We start from the raw sequence: 14,643 nt of genomic DNA, 5'->3' as shown, positions 1-14,643 counted from the left end.
TAGCTTCAGTGTTTCAGATTTTGCACAACCGCCGAAAGCCGTTTTAAGTTATCTCAAAACTCGTTTTTATTTTTCATTTAAAGTGGAAAAGTTTGGCGTTTTGGAGTTAGATGAAAAAAATGTATCTCAAGAAATCAAAGCTCCCAATTTGTCGATTAAACATTTTACGGTTATGTTTCGAGTCTAGGCGTAGAGACTGTATCGAACCTTTTTGCTTTTTTTGTGTATTGAAGAGTTATCTTTTGAAACACTGGTAAAAGAATTAAGAGTTCATATTTTTGATAGGAAGTAGGCTACATTCATTTTGCTGTTTGTGTAGCAACTTAAAAAAAAAAAAAAAAAATCTATAAATTCCAGAAATGTGTTTCTTCAAAAAAGTGGAAAATATCTGATCTCAAGAATGTATAAAGTGCTTTGATTTCAAAGTCTGAAGACGGCAGGAAACGGCAACCATCAGCTACAAATCATGTACTTACTGATAGATATTTTAAAGTCAAGACTTTTGATATTTATTATCCACCGCTCAGTGATAAATCTCACTTATAGAATCTGATAAAAAAAAATAAAAATTAAAAAACATCTTTTCACCATCGTACAAAGCAAGTATCAGTTTTTCCGACATGTAAACCTTCATCTTTATTTTCCAGTCTTCTTATTTCTGTTTGAAAGTGCAACCAGCAGGAAGTTCTGCCACTGAAACTGTTGTGTCGTCATTTTTTTTTTAGCTGACTTTCCGGTCCCACAAGTCGTGTTTAGTCAACAGTGGAAAAAGGTCAACCGATAACCGACGTCCTCGCTGGCGGTGCGGCCGACTGTGACTGTCAGGAAGAAATAGCTCAACAGCTGATGGACGGACTGACGTGAAATTTGTATTTTACAAACCTGTCTCCTCGAAAATTTACATTTATAGATGACTTATTTTCAACAGGAAATACGTTCTTAAAGAAAAAAGTAGTTAACTTTTGACCCGAACTGAATTGGACTCGTTGAACACTACGACCAAGTATTTAGGAAAAGAAATGAAAGGTGGGAGATTTGTTTTGCAATTTGAGAATAAATTGGAAATTTGGAGAATTCAGTTGATATTTCAAGATTAATCATGATACAGATTATAAAATATCCAATCGAGCAGTTTCTGGCAGCTGTTTGTTGATGTTAAGTAAAAAATGTTAGTTTATTGTTGAAAGATTGTAGTTTTTATTTTAAAGGTCCCATATATTACTTTTCTCGCGTCTCATTGGTAGTGTTGATATCAATAAGATATGTTTGTTGTTTCAAGCCCCCACCTGCAAATTATTTTTTTGGTGTCTGTGCCTGCAAGAACCACGCTGTCTTCTGATTGGCTGACTCTTTCTTTGAGTGACACTCACCCAGGCCAACCACAGGTATTCTTCAGTCTTTTTAGCTTGCTAGCGCCGCGACTCACTGACCGCTTTGGGTTTTCTTCCCCCTTAAAAGGTCGGACATATGACATCGTCGTGAGTTTGTGACATCACAAACTTTGGGAAATGGCACAGTCGTTGTGTGGATTTCTCCGTGGGCTGAATGTTAGTTTCGTCACTTTAACAGTATTTAAAGCACCTGAAGCTGCTTTATATTCCAAAATGAAATCTTATATAATACAACATGGGACCTTTAATACAAAAAAATGTATTTACATTTAACTGAAACCACCATATTTCCCCGATCTTTTCCTGCAGCGCCACCAGCAGGTCGAAGGGAGTTTAAATATTTATTTTGTTTCGTTTGAAGGAAGAAATCCGACTTTTAATTTTCAACACAAAACAAACAAAGGCGGCGAAAAGTGTTCATGTTTCACCTGCAGTGCAAATAACCTCGAAGCTGCAGGCCGAGGTTTTCTCTGGAAAACGTATCGATCAAGACAAAGTACACGTTTTTTTGTTTTCTTTTTCATTCCTGGACTTTTGATCGTGGAAACGGGATGAGTCCTTGTTTTCTTTCAGGGCAGTCATATTTAATGGGAGGCGATTTAAAACAACTTTTATGCTTTTCGAAGTGTTGTTTTCGTGCGGATCATCTATTTATTCATAACACTAGCTTTATTTCTGTGACCCCTGAAGTCACAACCGGTTTCTGAATAGCTTGTGTATTTAAAGAATAAAAATGACTTTTATGGAAAACAAAAACAAAACTGTTGTCTTAAATCTACTTTAAAGTAAAAAAAAAAACAACGGGATTTTACTAGAGCGTCTCCATATTTGGATATTTTCTATTTTACTCTGGTTATTGAACTTTCTCCATTTAATTAATTACTTAGTTCATACATTGTTTGGAAATAGTGGAACATTTCTTTAAATGTCTTTGTTTTACTTAAACTGTTAAAAGCCTCAAAATATGCAGGTTTTTGATAAAGAAATGCATCAAATCTTAAAAAATGTTTGTTGCTGAAACCTGAAAATATTTGATCATTTTGCTTGGAAGGAAACTGTTTGACATGCACCAAAATATGCAGTTTTACAAGAAAGAAATGTGTCAAATCCCCATGTTTTTGATGCTTACATCTCCAAATATTTTATAATTTTACTGGGGGAAAAAAAATACTGAAAGGGCAAAATCAGTTTGTTGAACACTAAAACTCCCCAAAATATGCAGTTCATGAGACAGAAATGCATCCAGTCGTTACATTTTCTAGGCTGAAAAAAACCCTGGAACTGCTAAATCTGTTTAGTAAACACTTAAAATCCCCCAAATATGCAGGTTTTTAAGAAAGACATGCGTCCAATCTTTATATTTTTTAGGCTAAAACTTTCAAATATTTTATCATTTTGCTTGAAAAAAAATAAAGAAAAACTGTTTTACAAATGGTTAAAAGCAAAATATACAGTTAACAAGTTAGAAATCCGTCAAATCTTTTCATTTTTGAGACTGAAACCTGCAGATTTTTAAAAAGTTTCTCTTAAAGAAAAACCTTAAAAGTGTTTTTGATTATGAAAGTAACTGCATATTACAAAAACGTCTTACTTCACAGCATTTAATCGATAACTTTAGTTGCATTGTACATTTGGATCAATGAAGCAAAACATAATCAATGAATAAATTACAGTGCGTTAATAAAGATTAAGAGTTTACTGATCTCAGGGTGGAAGTAAACCAGCAACCCAGCAGCATTTGAAGAAAAGTTATTTGTTAATGACTCAATAATTCCATTAAAATTGAGTAATATGATTATTTTTGAATTGCCCACTGTTTAATAAAGTGTTTTTATTTGAATGGATGACCTGATGATTTCCACTGGTGTTTCTGCTGCTGTTTTCAGGTTTCATCATGTGTGTGTGTGTGTGTGTTTGAGAAAGAGGAGGGGTGTGGTGTTTTTTTTTTTCTCTTTCTACCTCCTCTTTCCTGCTCTTCATTCACAGACGCTGCTGCTGTCGGAGCGACGCCTCGGCTGAAGACATGAGCGGACGAGTCGGAGACCTGAGCCCCAAGCAGGCTGAATCCTTAACCGAGGTTGGAAATCAATAATCAATAATATTCCAGTAGACGTTTGTATCCGTTTTCATGCGTGAGTTCGTATCTGCAGCCGCTTTAGTTGTGGTCTCATTGATCCTGTTGTAACTTCTCCCGCTGACATTGTTCTGATTTTAAGTTCACGTCTCTGATGTCAGTTTACCTGCAGATATTTCTGCTTTACTGGAGGATTTCCATTTTACTTATACTTCCACTTCCAAAACATTTATTTAACAATTATTGTTAAAAGCTACTGATTGGGTTGAGAGTTTACATTAAAACCCATAAAACAGGGTTGTAAAATACAAATTCTCAGCTTGTGGTTGCCTCTTCTTGTTTTCAACTTTAGGAAAAATCATTATTCCCTATTTTCTTAAAAAAAAAACCCGGCAAAAACACCTTTTTTAAATTTGCTTTTAAACAACCTGTTATGCATTTAAATTTTTGTTATTCAACAATTTGTCTTCTGTTTTTTTTTTATCTTGTATTATTACATCATTTTATAATTTAAGGAAAGGGATATATATAAAAGTTACTACCACACACAATAACATGAAGCTATAGCCTGTTAGCCTAGCTTAGCATAAAGCTAAAGCTAGCCAGGCTACTCTGAAGCACATTAATTAACTTGATCTGGTTTTTATAGATGTTTAATTACATGTAAAAAAAATTATGATTTGTGATCGCTAGCATCCTGGAGTTCAGTCTTTACGGCTAGAACCAGGCTAGCAGTTTCCCTCTGTTTCCAGTCTTTATGCTAAGCTAAGCTAACCACCACCTAGCCGTCGAGCTCTCAGCAACAAAGCGAAGAAGTTCCTAATATGTCAAACTTTTCCTTTAATATTAAATAAACTGATTTACTTTCTGTTTTCTGCCTCCAGTTTCGGGGGAGGATCCAGGACATCCTCCCCGACCTGCCTGCACAGCATGACCACTACCTCCTCCGCTGGCTCCGAGGTGAGACGGAAACAGGCTGCAGATAATTGACAAAACAAAAAACAAAACAAAACAATCAGCCAAGTAGCAGGTGACTTCTTTTATTTAAAAGATAAAGAATCAGCGAGCTTGAAGCCAAAAATGAACAGATTACAGCACTCGGAGATCTTAAATTGACTAGTGACAGAAGAAGTTTGAGGTATTTTTTATTTCACTTTATTTCAGAGGGGGGAATGTAGTTTTTCTCAATTTTATTTGTGTGGCAGCTGGAGTTACATTTCAGGTTTAGAAAGTACTTTAAATCTGTCTGAGAGAAAACTGATGAAGGAGGAACACAACAGTTCACTTTCCCGCGAAACGAATGTAAACAAAGGCGAGAAGTGAAATTGGCAGCCCGTCAGCTCTCGAGCTGTTTGAGACGCCTGGCGCTCCACCAAGCATCTCAAACATCTCGAGAGCTGACGCACGAGGCCATGTCCGCTCCGTGAGGCGGCCCGACGGCGACGAATGAACCTGTTCCCGACTTGACAACACATCCGGTTTCGGGGGAGGACTGTTGGGGGGGGGGACTCCTCACCTCCAGAGTCCTGAAAACAAACCGTTCAAGGACACGTTCAAGGTCCTAATGAGACTGAAAATTGACAAATCAAAACAGTAAAGATAAAATCTGGGAGGGAATAATGAAATATGTACGAGATATAACAGCCCTGAAGTATTTTTTAGGTACTTAAAAACACTTACATCATTTTAAGAGATATTTTAGCCTAATAATGTTCATTTGGTGACGTTTGACTGTAATTAAGCAGCACATAAGGGTTTAATAAATAGTTTATAAACCACTAAAATTAAGTTTTACTACACTGTCATTAACTATCTGTATTAAAATGTTTAATATGTGCATTAATGAGGTCGTTATAAACCTTATATTCACCACTTTTTGCACTCATAAAACCATTGTTAACAGCTTAAACTGAAGAAAATGCTTCTGCCATTAAATTTATACACATAAATAACTTCATGATTTAATTTAATGCTATTAAAATGTAGGGAATTGAATGCACCAATTTTGTTGGAAATAAATTTATTTCACATAATTGTTTTGTTTTTTTATAAATTAACTCCAATATGAATTACAAAACTCTTATAGTCCATAAATCCAAGGTCCATATAAAACAGCACTTCAGTTTCGATGTCCACAAGATGCCATCAGATGGAAAAGAGGTGAAAGGTGAATCGGAGGTTAATTAATTAACAACAAAAGCGCATATAAACTTCCAACCTCTCTTGGGTTAATCAATGATCTATTTCCTGTAACGTCTCATCGTCTGACCTCCGTCGTCCTTCACAGCGAAAGTGTGCATTAGCCTATAGTGTTCACTCACCGCGCTTCGAACTACCTCGACTCGGTGCTCATATCCTACGGTAAATGTTTGGTTTCCAACGTGACAAGTTAGACCGCAGCTTGTTCAAGATTTGTTCCAAAAAAAGTGTAAAAAAAATTTGAGGTTTGGAAAAAACTATTAATTACAAAACAACAGAGCCTAGAATCGTTTTAATTTCACATATTTGTGGCTCATTATACAACAAGTAGTTCCGACCCGAGCGATCCGATTGGTCAGCTGTACATTTGGAATCATCATGACATCACACCCTGCTCATCACTAGAAATATCACTCCGCCTTCTCAATGGGAATATATAATTGCAATTGAATTTCATATAATAAGTATGTAGAATGTAATTGTTATGGGTCCATTGAATGTGACCCATTTGGCAAATTCGGGTCTCTTTTGGTCCTTTTTGGTCGCTCTGAGCACCCGTACCGTAACACCACGGATAGTCGCGCACTTAAAATCCTAGCGGCGGCCGGCTTGACCGGTTTGGTTTTAACACACGACACGGTGCTAAAATCTTAAAAACACCCGAGTCCATGGATATCTTTTATCACCAGGTATATTGGTTACAATCAGACTGAGCTAGCTGAGCAGTTTAGTGTTTCTATGTGCTGTATTTATTCGGTTTGAGAAACCATCTCTAGAAAGCAATAAAAACGGACTAGAAATCCTCTCTGTTGCTAGGGTCGTTGCTAAGGGGTCGGACTACTTCCTGGAGTAGTAAACATTGCATACGTTACACTCGCTTCTACTGACGCGACTGATTGTTTTCCAGTTCTTGGTCATACCCCACGTGTCGCCATGGAAACGGAGAGCGAATTGCCCCACAATATAAATCCATTTAGGCTACGTACTTTATTTAGATGGTGGCTTGTTGTATAATCGTAATATTACACCCGAGGGTGTGTTTTAACGTCCTTATTGGCACGTCAGTGATGCGTGCCGATGATGACGTCGAAGCATCAAGTCTCTTGTGTAATATTGCTCCATTAGTTGCCCCGAATTTTGATACGTACCTGTCTGATAAAGACTTCTGGCGAACGGTCACTGGTGTAGAAAGAGGTTAAGATGAACCAAACTCAAACAGTTTTTTTTTTTTATCTCCGACAGTTTCAGATCGTTCTGTACTTTTGTCGCGGGAAAAAAAACGTGCAGCGTGTTCCGCAAACTCTACGAAAAACACGGCCGCTTATCGATCGCGTTGACGACACGTCACGCTGTGAATCGCTGTCTCGTGTAATCTGCTGCCGATCTGGATCGATGCCGCGGGGTCACGCCGGGACGCCGCGTCTGTTGACCCGTCTGTTTAACGGTCCACAGTTCAGAGAGGTCGATGGCTGACTCGGTGACTGTCGTTCAATATTTTGAATCGATTGTGAAACCTTGGCCGGTTTCTTTGCTCGTCTAAAAAAAAAATGAAAAAAACAACAACAGGCGGACAGTATCGAGTTGACGTTTCTGACCATCGGATTACAACTGGTGCGGCATTTACGGTTAATTCATGTTATTAGGTATAGTTAAAAAAAAGTACAGTAAATTGCCCTTAATTTAAGTGTTTACGGAGTAAATACACTTTTAATTTAAACTTATATTTATCTCAGAAGAAATGTGTTTTAACTAACGCTGAACACTCAAAGGAGACTTAATTTTTTTACCCCTAAAATGGTGCTTTTATATTCTGTCTCATAAATATAAATTATTAACATTTTACCAACATTTCCAACAATGTTAAAAGTTTGGAAGAGGTCTAATTTAGATTTTTTTGTTGTTGTTTTTTTTCAGCTCGCAGCTTTAATGTTCAGAAAGCTGAAGCCATGATCAGGAAGGTGAGCTCTTTGTTGTCCAGGTGGAGACGGACGGTTTGAATTTTACATTTATTTCAAAACTGCAGCATCAGCAGTCAGCTAAGTCCATGTTTTTATAGAGTCTGCGATCTCAACTGCCGGGATTTCATTCAGTCAGTCACCGTCACAGTTTCACCGACCATTTCTCTGCTTTTAGTACTTTTACTTCTTTTTTTTTTCACTTTACTAAATACTAAGTGGTACTTCCTCCTCCTCCTCTTCCTCTCTGCAGCATGTGGAGTTCAGGAGACAGTTGAAAGTAGATTCCATCATATCGGACTGGAAACCTCCAGAGGTAACATGTTTTAAATCAGCTGTTTCGGACTCTGGAGTTTGATGATGGTCACACTTAACCACTTGTTGTTGTTGTTATTCTTCTTCTTCTTCTTGTTCTTCTTCCTCTTCTTGTTCTTCTTCCTCTTCCTCTTCCTATTCTTCTTCTTCTTCCTCCTCTTCTTCCTCTTCCTATTCTTCTTCTTCTTCTTCTTCTTCTTCTTCTTCTTCTTCTTCTTCTTCTTCTTCTTCTTCTTCTTCTTCTTCTTCTTCTTCTTCTTCTTCTTCTTCTTCTTCTCCTCCTTCTTCTTCCTCTTCTTCTTCTCCTTCTCCTTTTTCTCCGTGCGACCGTCAGGTGATTGAGAAGTACGTGTCCGGAGGGATGTGCGGCTACGACCGGGAGGGGAGTCCGATCTGGTACGACGTGATTGGTCCTCTGGATCCCAAAGGTCTGCTGCTGTCGGCGAGCAAACAGGACTTCATGAAGACGAAGATCCGACACACGGAGATGCTGCGACGGGAGTGTCAGAGGCAGTCGGAGAAGGTCGGCCAGGAGGTGTCCTCTTCTTCCTCCTCCTCTTCCTCCTCATCCTCTCTAACGTTCCCACCTCTCTCTGCATCAGTTGGGGAAGAACATCGAAGCCATCACTCTGATCCACGACTGTGAAGGACTCGGACTGAAGCACATCTGGAAACCTGCCATCGAGGCCTACGGAGAGGTTTGTCGTACACGTCCGTCACATCTGTCCACGTGAAACATCTGTATGTCTGACGACGTCTTCCTGTGCCGTAGATCCTCACCATGTTTGAAGATAACTACCCTGAGGGGCTGAAGAGGGTGCTTCTCATCAAAGGTACCTCAGCAGATCTCTTGTTTAGATCACAGGTCGTGCTGATAACGTTACGTTGATTCTTTTTCTTTCTCTGCTGCAGCGCCTAAGATTTTTCCCATGGCCTACAACCTGATCAAACACTTTCTGTGCGAGGAAACGCGGCGCAAGATCATCGTTGTAGGAAGTAAGACCGGTTGTTATTATTTTGGCATGTTTCTAGAGAACATTATCCAACCTTTTTAAGAAAAACATTCTGGGAACAAAAATAAAAACCTTCCACTTAAAACCTAATTAAAACATAACGCCTCTTCTAATTTGTAAAGTAACTAAAGCTGTCGAACGAAAGCAACAAAACTATGACGAGGTACCCGAGTAAAGCACACACACTTGACTAAATTTCCGCTCGATTGCAAACTACATTGTTTGCAGGTAACTGGAAAGAAGAGCTGCATAAGCACATCGACCCGGAGCAGCTTCCCGTGGTGTACGGAGGAACCCTGACGGACCCCGACGGAGACCCTCGCTGCAGAACCATGGTGGGAACACGGAGACGAGGCCGACCGAGCGCCGGGACGCTTCCCTCTGAATGATGCGTGTTGCGTGTTTTTTGTTGTTGTTGCGGTTGCAGATAAAGTACGGCGGCACGGTTCCCCGGTCGTACTACGTGCAGGACTCGGTGAAGATTCAGTACGACAGCAGCGTGTCCGTCGGCCGCGGCTCCGACTTCCAGCTGGAGTTCAACGTCACGGCGGCCGGCAGCCTCCTGAGGTACGACGACAGGCTGTTTCTCCGAGGTCTCGCGCTGATAGAGAGAGGTAGCGTCCTGTCAGGGTCTCAGCTGTCAATCATTAAATCCATTAAATCCAGCAGGTTTTCATTGGTGCTGTCCCGAACTTCTTTGTTTCCTTTATTTAAACAGCATCTTTTCTACAGGTTAGTGCTCCACAAGTGACAGGAAAAGTACGATAATTTGAAACTAATGCAACAAATGAGAAATAATAAATGGTAAAAAAAAAAAAAAAATCCTGGAAAACTAAAAAAAACATTTTACACTTACTTGGAAAACTCTGGGAAATTGAGAGTAACAGTAAAGAGGCCCAATAGCCCCCCCCCCCCCCCTCGAGCAGTCCTGGAAAATAGTTGTCGTCCTTATCTGAGAGCAAACTGTGAGATCTGGACAGCTGCTGAAACCGTGTTCAGGGACGCACGCAGGTGAAGGTCAAAGGTCAGGGTGACAGGTTCAAGGCTGAAAAAACAAAGTTGTGGCTTTTGAATGCACCCTGAATCACATCAGGGTAAGAAAAAAAAAAGAGTCAGATAAAATCACTTGTGGATGTCGTCCGTGAACCAATCCCTCAAATTCTGACATTAGTCGGCTGATTTTAAATCATTTAAACGCTCCACCAACGACAGTTCTCCCGGCGTTAGTTTGACAGTTGGGCCTCGATAACCTGAAGCTTTCATTTCCTCCCGCAGGTGGCAGTTCGCCAGCGACGGAGCAGATATCGGGTTCGGCGTGTTCAGGCGGACCAAAGAGGGCGGTGGTCAGAAGGTGGCCGAGATGCTGCAGGTTCTCCCCAGCGAACGCTACAACGCTCACCTGGTCCCCGAAGACAGCTGCATCAGCTGCCCCGAGCCCGGAGTCTGTGAGCGGCCGCACACCGGCGTACATCCCAGAATATACAGCGCGAGTTACTAATTATCGAATTACTAACCGGTTACTGCATGCAAAAAAGGACAAATATCCTTTGTCATTACTTTTAAATGTCAATTCTCTTATTGATGCAAACATCAACAAGAGAATTGAGGGTTATATTATTTTTATTTTTGGCATGCCGACGCCCACTTCTTCTAGCCACGAAACATCAAGATAACGCCTCTTAAAAACCACCAGTTCTCATTTTTACAATACAGTTTTTGTACAGATTAAACAAACAAGATATAAAATGTTAATTAGTGAACTTTAGAGATGCTTTTATTCATGTGCTTTTTTTTAATTTAAAAAAAAAAAAATTTTAAACCTTTTTCCAGGGACTTGCTTGGCTGTGTCCAGGGTCTGTGCTAAGCTAACCAGCTGAACTGGCCTGCAAAGACCAAATGCCGACAGATCTTTTTGACATTTGATCTCATCATATGAACATTGTGTTGTTGGTGGCTGGCTGTTTCCCTGTTTTCCGTCTGTGTACAAAGCTAGCTAACCAGCTGCTGGTCCCACGAAAGCAAAACTACACAACGCACTTTACCTTACAACGTAAACTCTATAAATGCGATAGAAATGTTTAAATTTGCGAAACGGCAAACGATAAAAGAAATAACAACATTTAGGAAATAGACGGCAGTGTCTGTTCTCTAGCTAGTTAGCCGTGAACGCATGAGCTGAAGCTAATGAGCCCGATTTTCCCATTTCTTTGATTTGAAAATTCAATTTTGATGCTCCAAAATGTCAGTAATTGTGTGCGCTATATCACACACACGATTAAATCATGATGGCGAAAATAATTTAACATCAGATACACTAGAGATGCTACAAAATAACTAGCCCAGCTGAGCGGAATAGCAAAAAGCAAATTCTTGTGCCTTTACGTAATGAAACCTCCAATGAATCATGTATAATGAAAGATAAAGTAATGAAACTCTCTCATTAGTTTAAAAGAGCAACAAAGAAACGATCAATATTCTCTCCCTGAAAGTTTCAACAAGAAAACAAACCAACTCTCTGCAGGCTGCTAGCGGCTATTGGCTTGTGTTGACCGTGTCCTCTGTTCTGTGCAGACGTGCTGTGTTTTGACAACAGCTACAGCGTCCTTCAGTCCAAGAAGGTGAGCTACAACGTCGAGGTCGTCCCTCCTTCGGACGGACCGACGCAGACGGCGCTCAGCAGAGGAGACGGCTGCAGTGACGACGGCCACACCTGAAACAACACACCTCACATCCCCAGCACAACGCTGTCGCTTTATAAAGTTCTATTTCAATTTCAATTTCAATTCAATTTCAATTCAATTTCAATTCAATTTCAATTCAATTTCAATTCAATTCCATTCAATTCAATTCAATTCAATTCAATTCAATTTCAATTCAATTCAATTCAATTCCATTCCATCCCAGCCCATCTCAATTCAATTCAATTCCAATTCCAATTCCATTCCATTCCATTCCAATTCCATTCCAATTCAATTCAATTCAGTTCAATTCAATTCAATTCAATTCAATTCAATTCAATTCAATTCAATTCAATTCAATTCCATTTCCATCTCAATTCAATTCAATTCAATTCAATTCAATTCAATTCAATTCAATTCAATTCAATTCAATTCAATTCAATTCCATTTCATTCATGTAGCGCCAAATCACAACATAGGATATTATTTCACGGTAGTTAACACATTAAAGTCCTTACAGCAGAACTTTACATTATACAGAGAAACCCAACAATTCAACAACTCCCACGTAAGCTAGGAGGGGAAAAAAACAAACCCTCTTCTTTAAGGGGGAAAAACCTCCGACAGAAGGGAGGAAAAAGTCCCTTTTAACATGAAGAAACCTCCGACAGAACCGGCTCGGAGGTGGGCGGAGCCTCATCATCCAGATGTGTTTTGTGCCGCAACAGTGACACGAACATGATTTTTTTTTTTTTTTACTACCAGCATTTCGAACCAGAACCCGTCGTTCAATGTTGAAGGACGACTTTATAACAGTGTTTTTTTTAGTAGTTTAATGTAAACTGGGACCCCGAGGCACGGATCTGTCAAAGGCCCCTTTATTCTGATCCTTATTCTTATTTGAATCATTTTGCATCTTTTGTTTTTATTAGATAAACTCTCGGGCAGCTGCTCGACTGAAAGTTTTGTGTTTTTTTTAGCAGCCAAACAACCAAGAAAGAAAACACGCACACAAAAACACACACAGAGGCAGCAATGCTAATTTTTCAGGCCGTTTAAGTGTAATTCTGTTTAATAATTCTCCTGATACATTTTTATAATAACAACCTTTATTATTCCGGCCTGTTGGACTTTAATGTGTTGCAATGAAGGATGCTCCCTTAAAAGCCATTTTAAATTCATGATGTAAACAAAATAATGATTTATTTTTAATTTATGGAATTTCTTCAGTTACATTTAGTTATTAATTTTGTAATAAAGGCAAAAATTCGTTTATATAGACGTACAACTTTTGTTGTTGTTTTTTGTGTGTGTACATTTTCTGCACGATCCCTCATTAAATTAATTTAAAAGCATATTGCTGAAAATAATCATGATTTGATTTATTGATTAATCTGTGAATTCTTGTTCATGACTGACTGAGGATTCATTTAGTTCGTAGAATGACATAAAAAAGCAAAATGCAAAGTTTTACTAGAAACCAGCATTACTGTGATTTTAGAGACTGATAGCAGTTTTAAAAAGTGACGTTAAAGTGTCTCAGAACTGCTGCATCTCCATAAAAACAAAGACAAATCTAGCGACTATCATTATGTGACAGAAGACTTTTCATTGATCGTTTTAAAGGAGTGTTTTCTTGGTAGAGTCTCTATTTGAGAAATACTGTAGATAAACTAAACTACACCGGTGATATCGTAGTATTGGAAAGGTGAAATTAATCTTAAAATTGATCATCTGTGATCAGAAAAATAACAATGGGGACAAAACAACCAGGATACTTTGTAGTTAGTTTATTCTAAGAATACTACACAGGCTGATGGATGATAAAAAAAAAAAAGACAAAATAACAACAAAAACATAAACAATGATCACAATGATGACGAGACATTAATTAATGAGAAAAAGACACAAAATGATCACAAATATTGACAAAATACACAAAAAAACACCAAAACGACACAAAATAACACTATAAATACACAGATGGTCACAAATGATGACAAAAAGACAAAAAGTTATATTTAGTTATTTAGTTATATTTTAGTAATTGTGGATTTGTACTTTTTCTTAGTCAATATCCTTTACTGTATTACTTATTTATGATACCTTTTGATACATTGTTTTTTACTATGTCTCTTGTTTGCACTATCCACTATGCTGCTGTAATCTTGTAAATTTCCCCACTGCAGGACTAATAAAGGATTATCTTATCTTATCTTATCTTATCTTATCTTATCTTATCTTATCTTATCTTATCTTATCTTATCTTATCTTATCTAAGAAATTTCCCCTCGGGGATTAATAAAGTGTATAAAATAAATAAAAAATAAAATTATTTTACAAAGACACAAAATGACCCTCAAAAAAGACAGAAAGAAACCAAATGATCACAAATAACCACAAAGGAACATTAATTGACTAAATGAACTGGACAAAATGACCACAAATATCGACAAAAAGACACAATGACTCTTCATCTCTCTTTATTTAGATTGTGTGTCTGATTGTTTTCATGTTTCACAGTTTATCTGAAGTCATGAACCTGCTTTTGACCGCGAGGTGTCGCTGTAAGAAAGGACATGTGAAACGCTGCCGGCTGTTACGTAACAGCTGATCGGCGATTATTAGGAGCCAATAATAAACAAAGACGGTTAATAAACAGTAAAATCACCTCAGTGGACAAACTATCAGAAAAAAATATGGGTTTTAATGAAGTGAAACTCAGACTCCACGTGAGAAAATTAATTTCCTACATTTGTATTTAATTAAAGCTAACATGCATCTCTGCCACAGACACGCGGTTTATATAATTACAGTAATAATAATTATAATTACTACAGATGGTCTACGGCTGCGGAGAAGCTGTCTCCGGAGAAAATGCCTCAGCATCCCGGCCCGGGCTCGGTGCCAGCTGGATGCGGGCTGGTGCAGGATGAGGATGATGGGGCTGGGAGGGGGGATGAGGAAGAGGGGGAGGAAGAGGAGGGTGTGTGTGTGTGTGTGTGTGTGTGTGTGTGT

The 14,643-nt window shown here is 38.6% G+C and overlaps 1 protein-coding gene across 3 annotated transcripts; it reads left to right on the top strand.

Moving 5' to 3' along the window:
- The first annotated feature begins 1,125 nt into the window (after positions 1-1,125).
- Positions 1,126-12,900, top strand: sec14l7 (SEC14-like lipid binding 7). Of its 3 annotated transcripts, none has more exons than XM_069701326.1 (12): positions 1,126-3,468; positions 4,350-4,425; positions 7,579-7,622; positions 7,873-7,935; positions 8,269-8,457; positions 8,537-8,632; positions 8,707-8,767; positions 8,847-8,930; positions 9,176-9,282; positions 9,375-9,514; positions 10,223-10,392; positions 11,519-12,900. In XM_069701326.1, the coding sequence occupies exons 1-12, from the start codon at positions 3,415-3,417 to the stop codon at positions 11,659-11,661; spliced, it is 1,227 nt and encodes a 408-aa protein (XP_069557427.1). In that variant the 5' UTR covers positions 1,126-3,414; the 3' UTR covers positions 11,662-12,900. The 3 variants fall into 3 exon arrangements, with proteins under 3 accessions (XP_069557427.1, XP_069557435.1, XP_069557444.1); XM_069701334.1 differs by lacking the exon at positions 11,519-12,900 and adding an exon at positions 10,778-11,512; XM_069701343.1 differs by lacking the exon at positions 7,579-7,622.
- The last annotated feature ends 1,743 nt before the right edge of the window (positions 12,901-14,643 follow it).

Source organism: Brachyistius frenatus, unplaced genomic scaffold (genome assembly GCF_029030835.1).
Source record: "Brachyistius frenatus isolate BFR_SWC_R1_liver_20210118 unplaced genomic scaffold, ASM2903083v1 Contig_3, whole genome shotgun sequence".
In the NCBI taxonomy this organism is placed as follows: domain Eukaryota; kingdom Metazoa; phylum Chordata; class Actinopteri; family Embiotocidae; genus Brachyistius; species Brachyistius frenatus.
The sequence above is the reverse complement of the archived record's forward strand: the minus strand, read 5'-3'. Positions and strand labels throughout refer to the sequence as shown.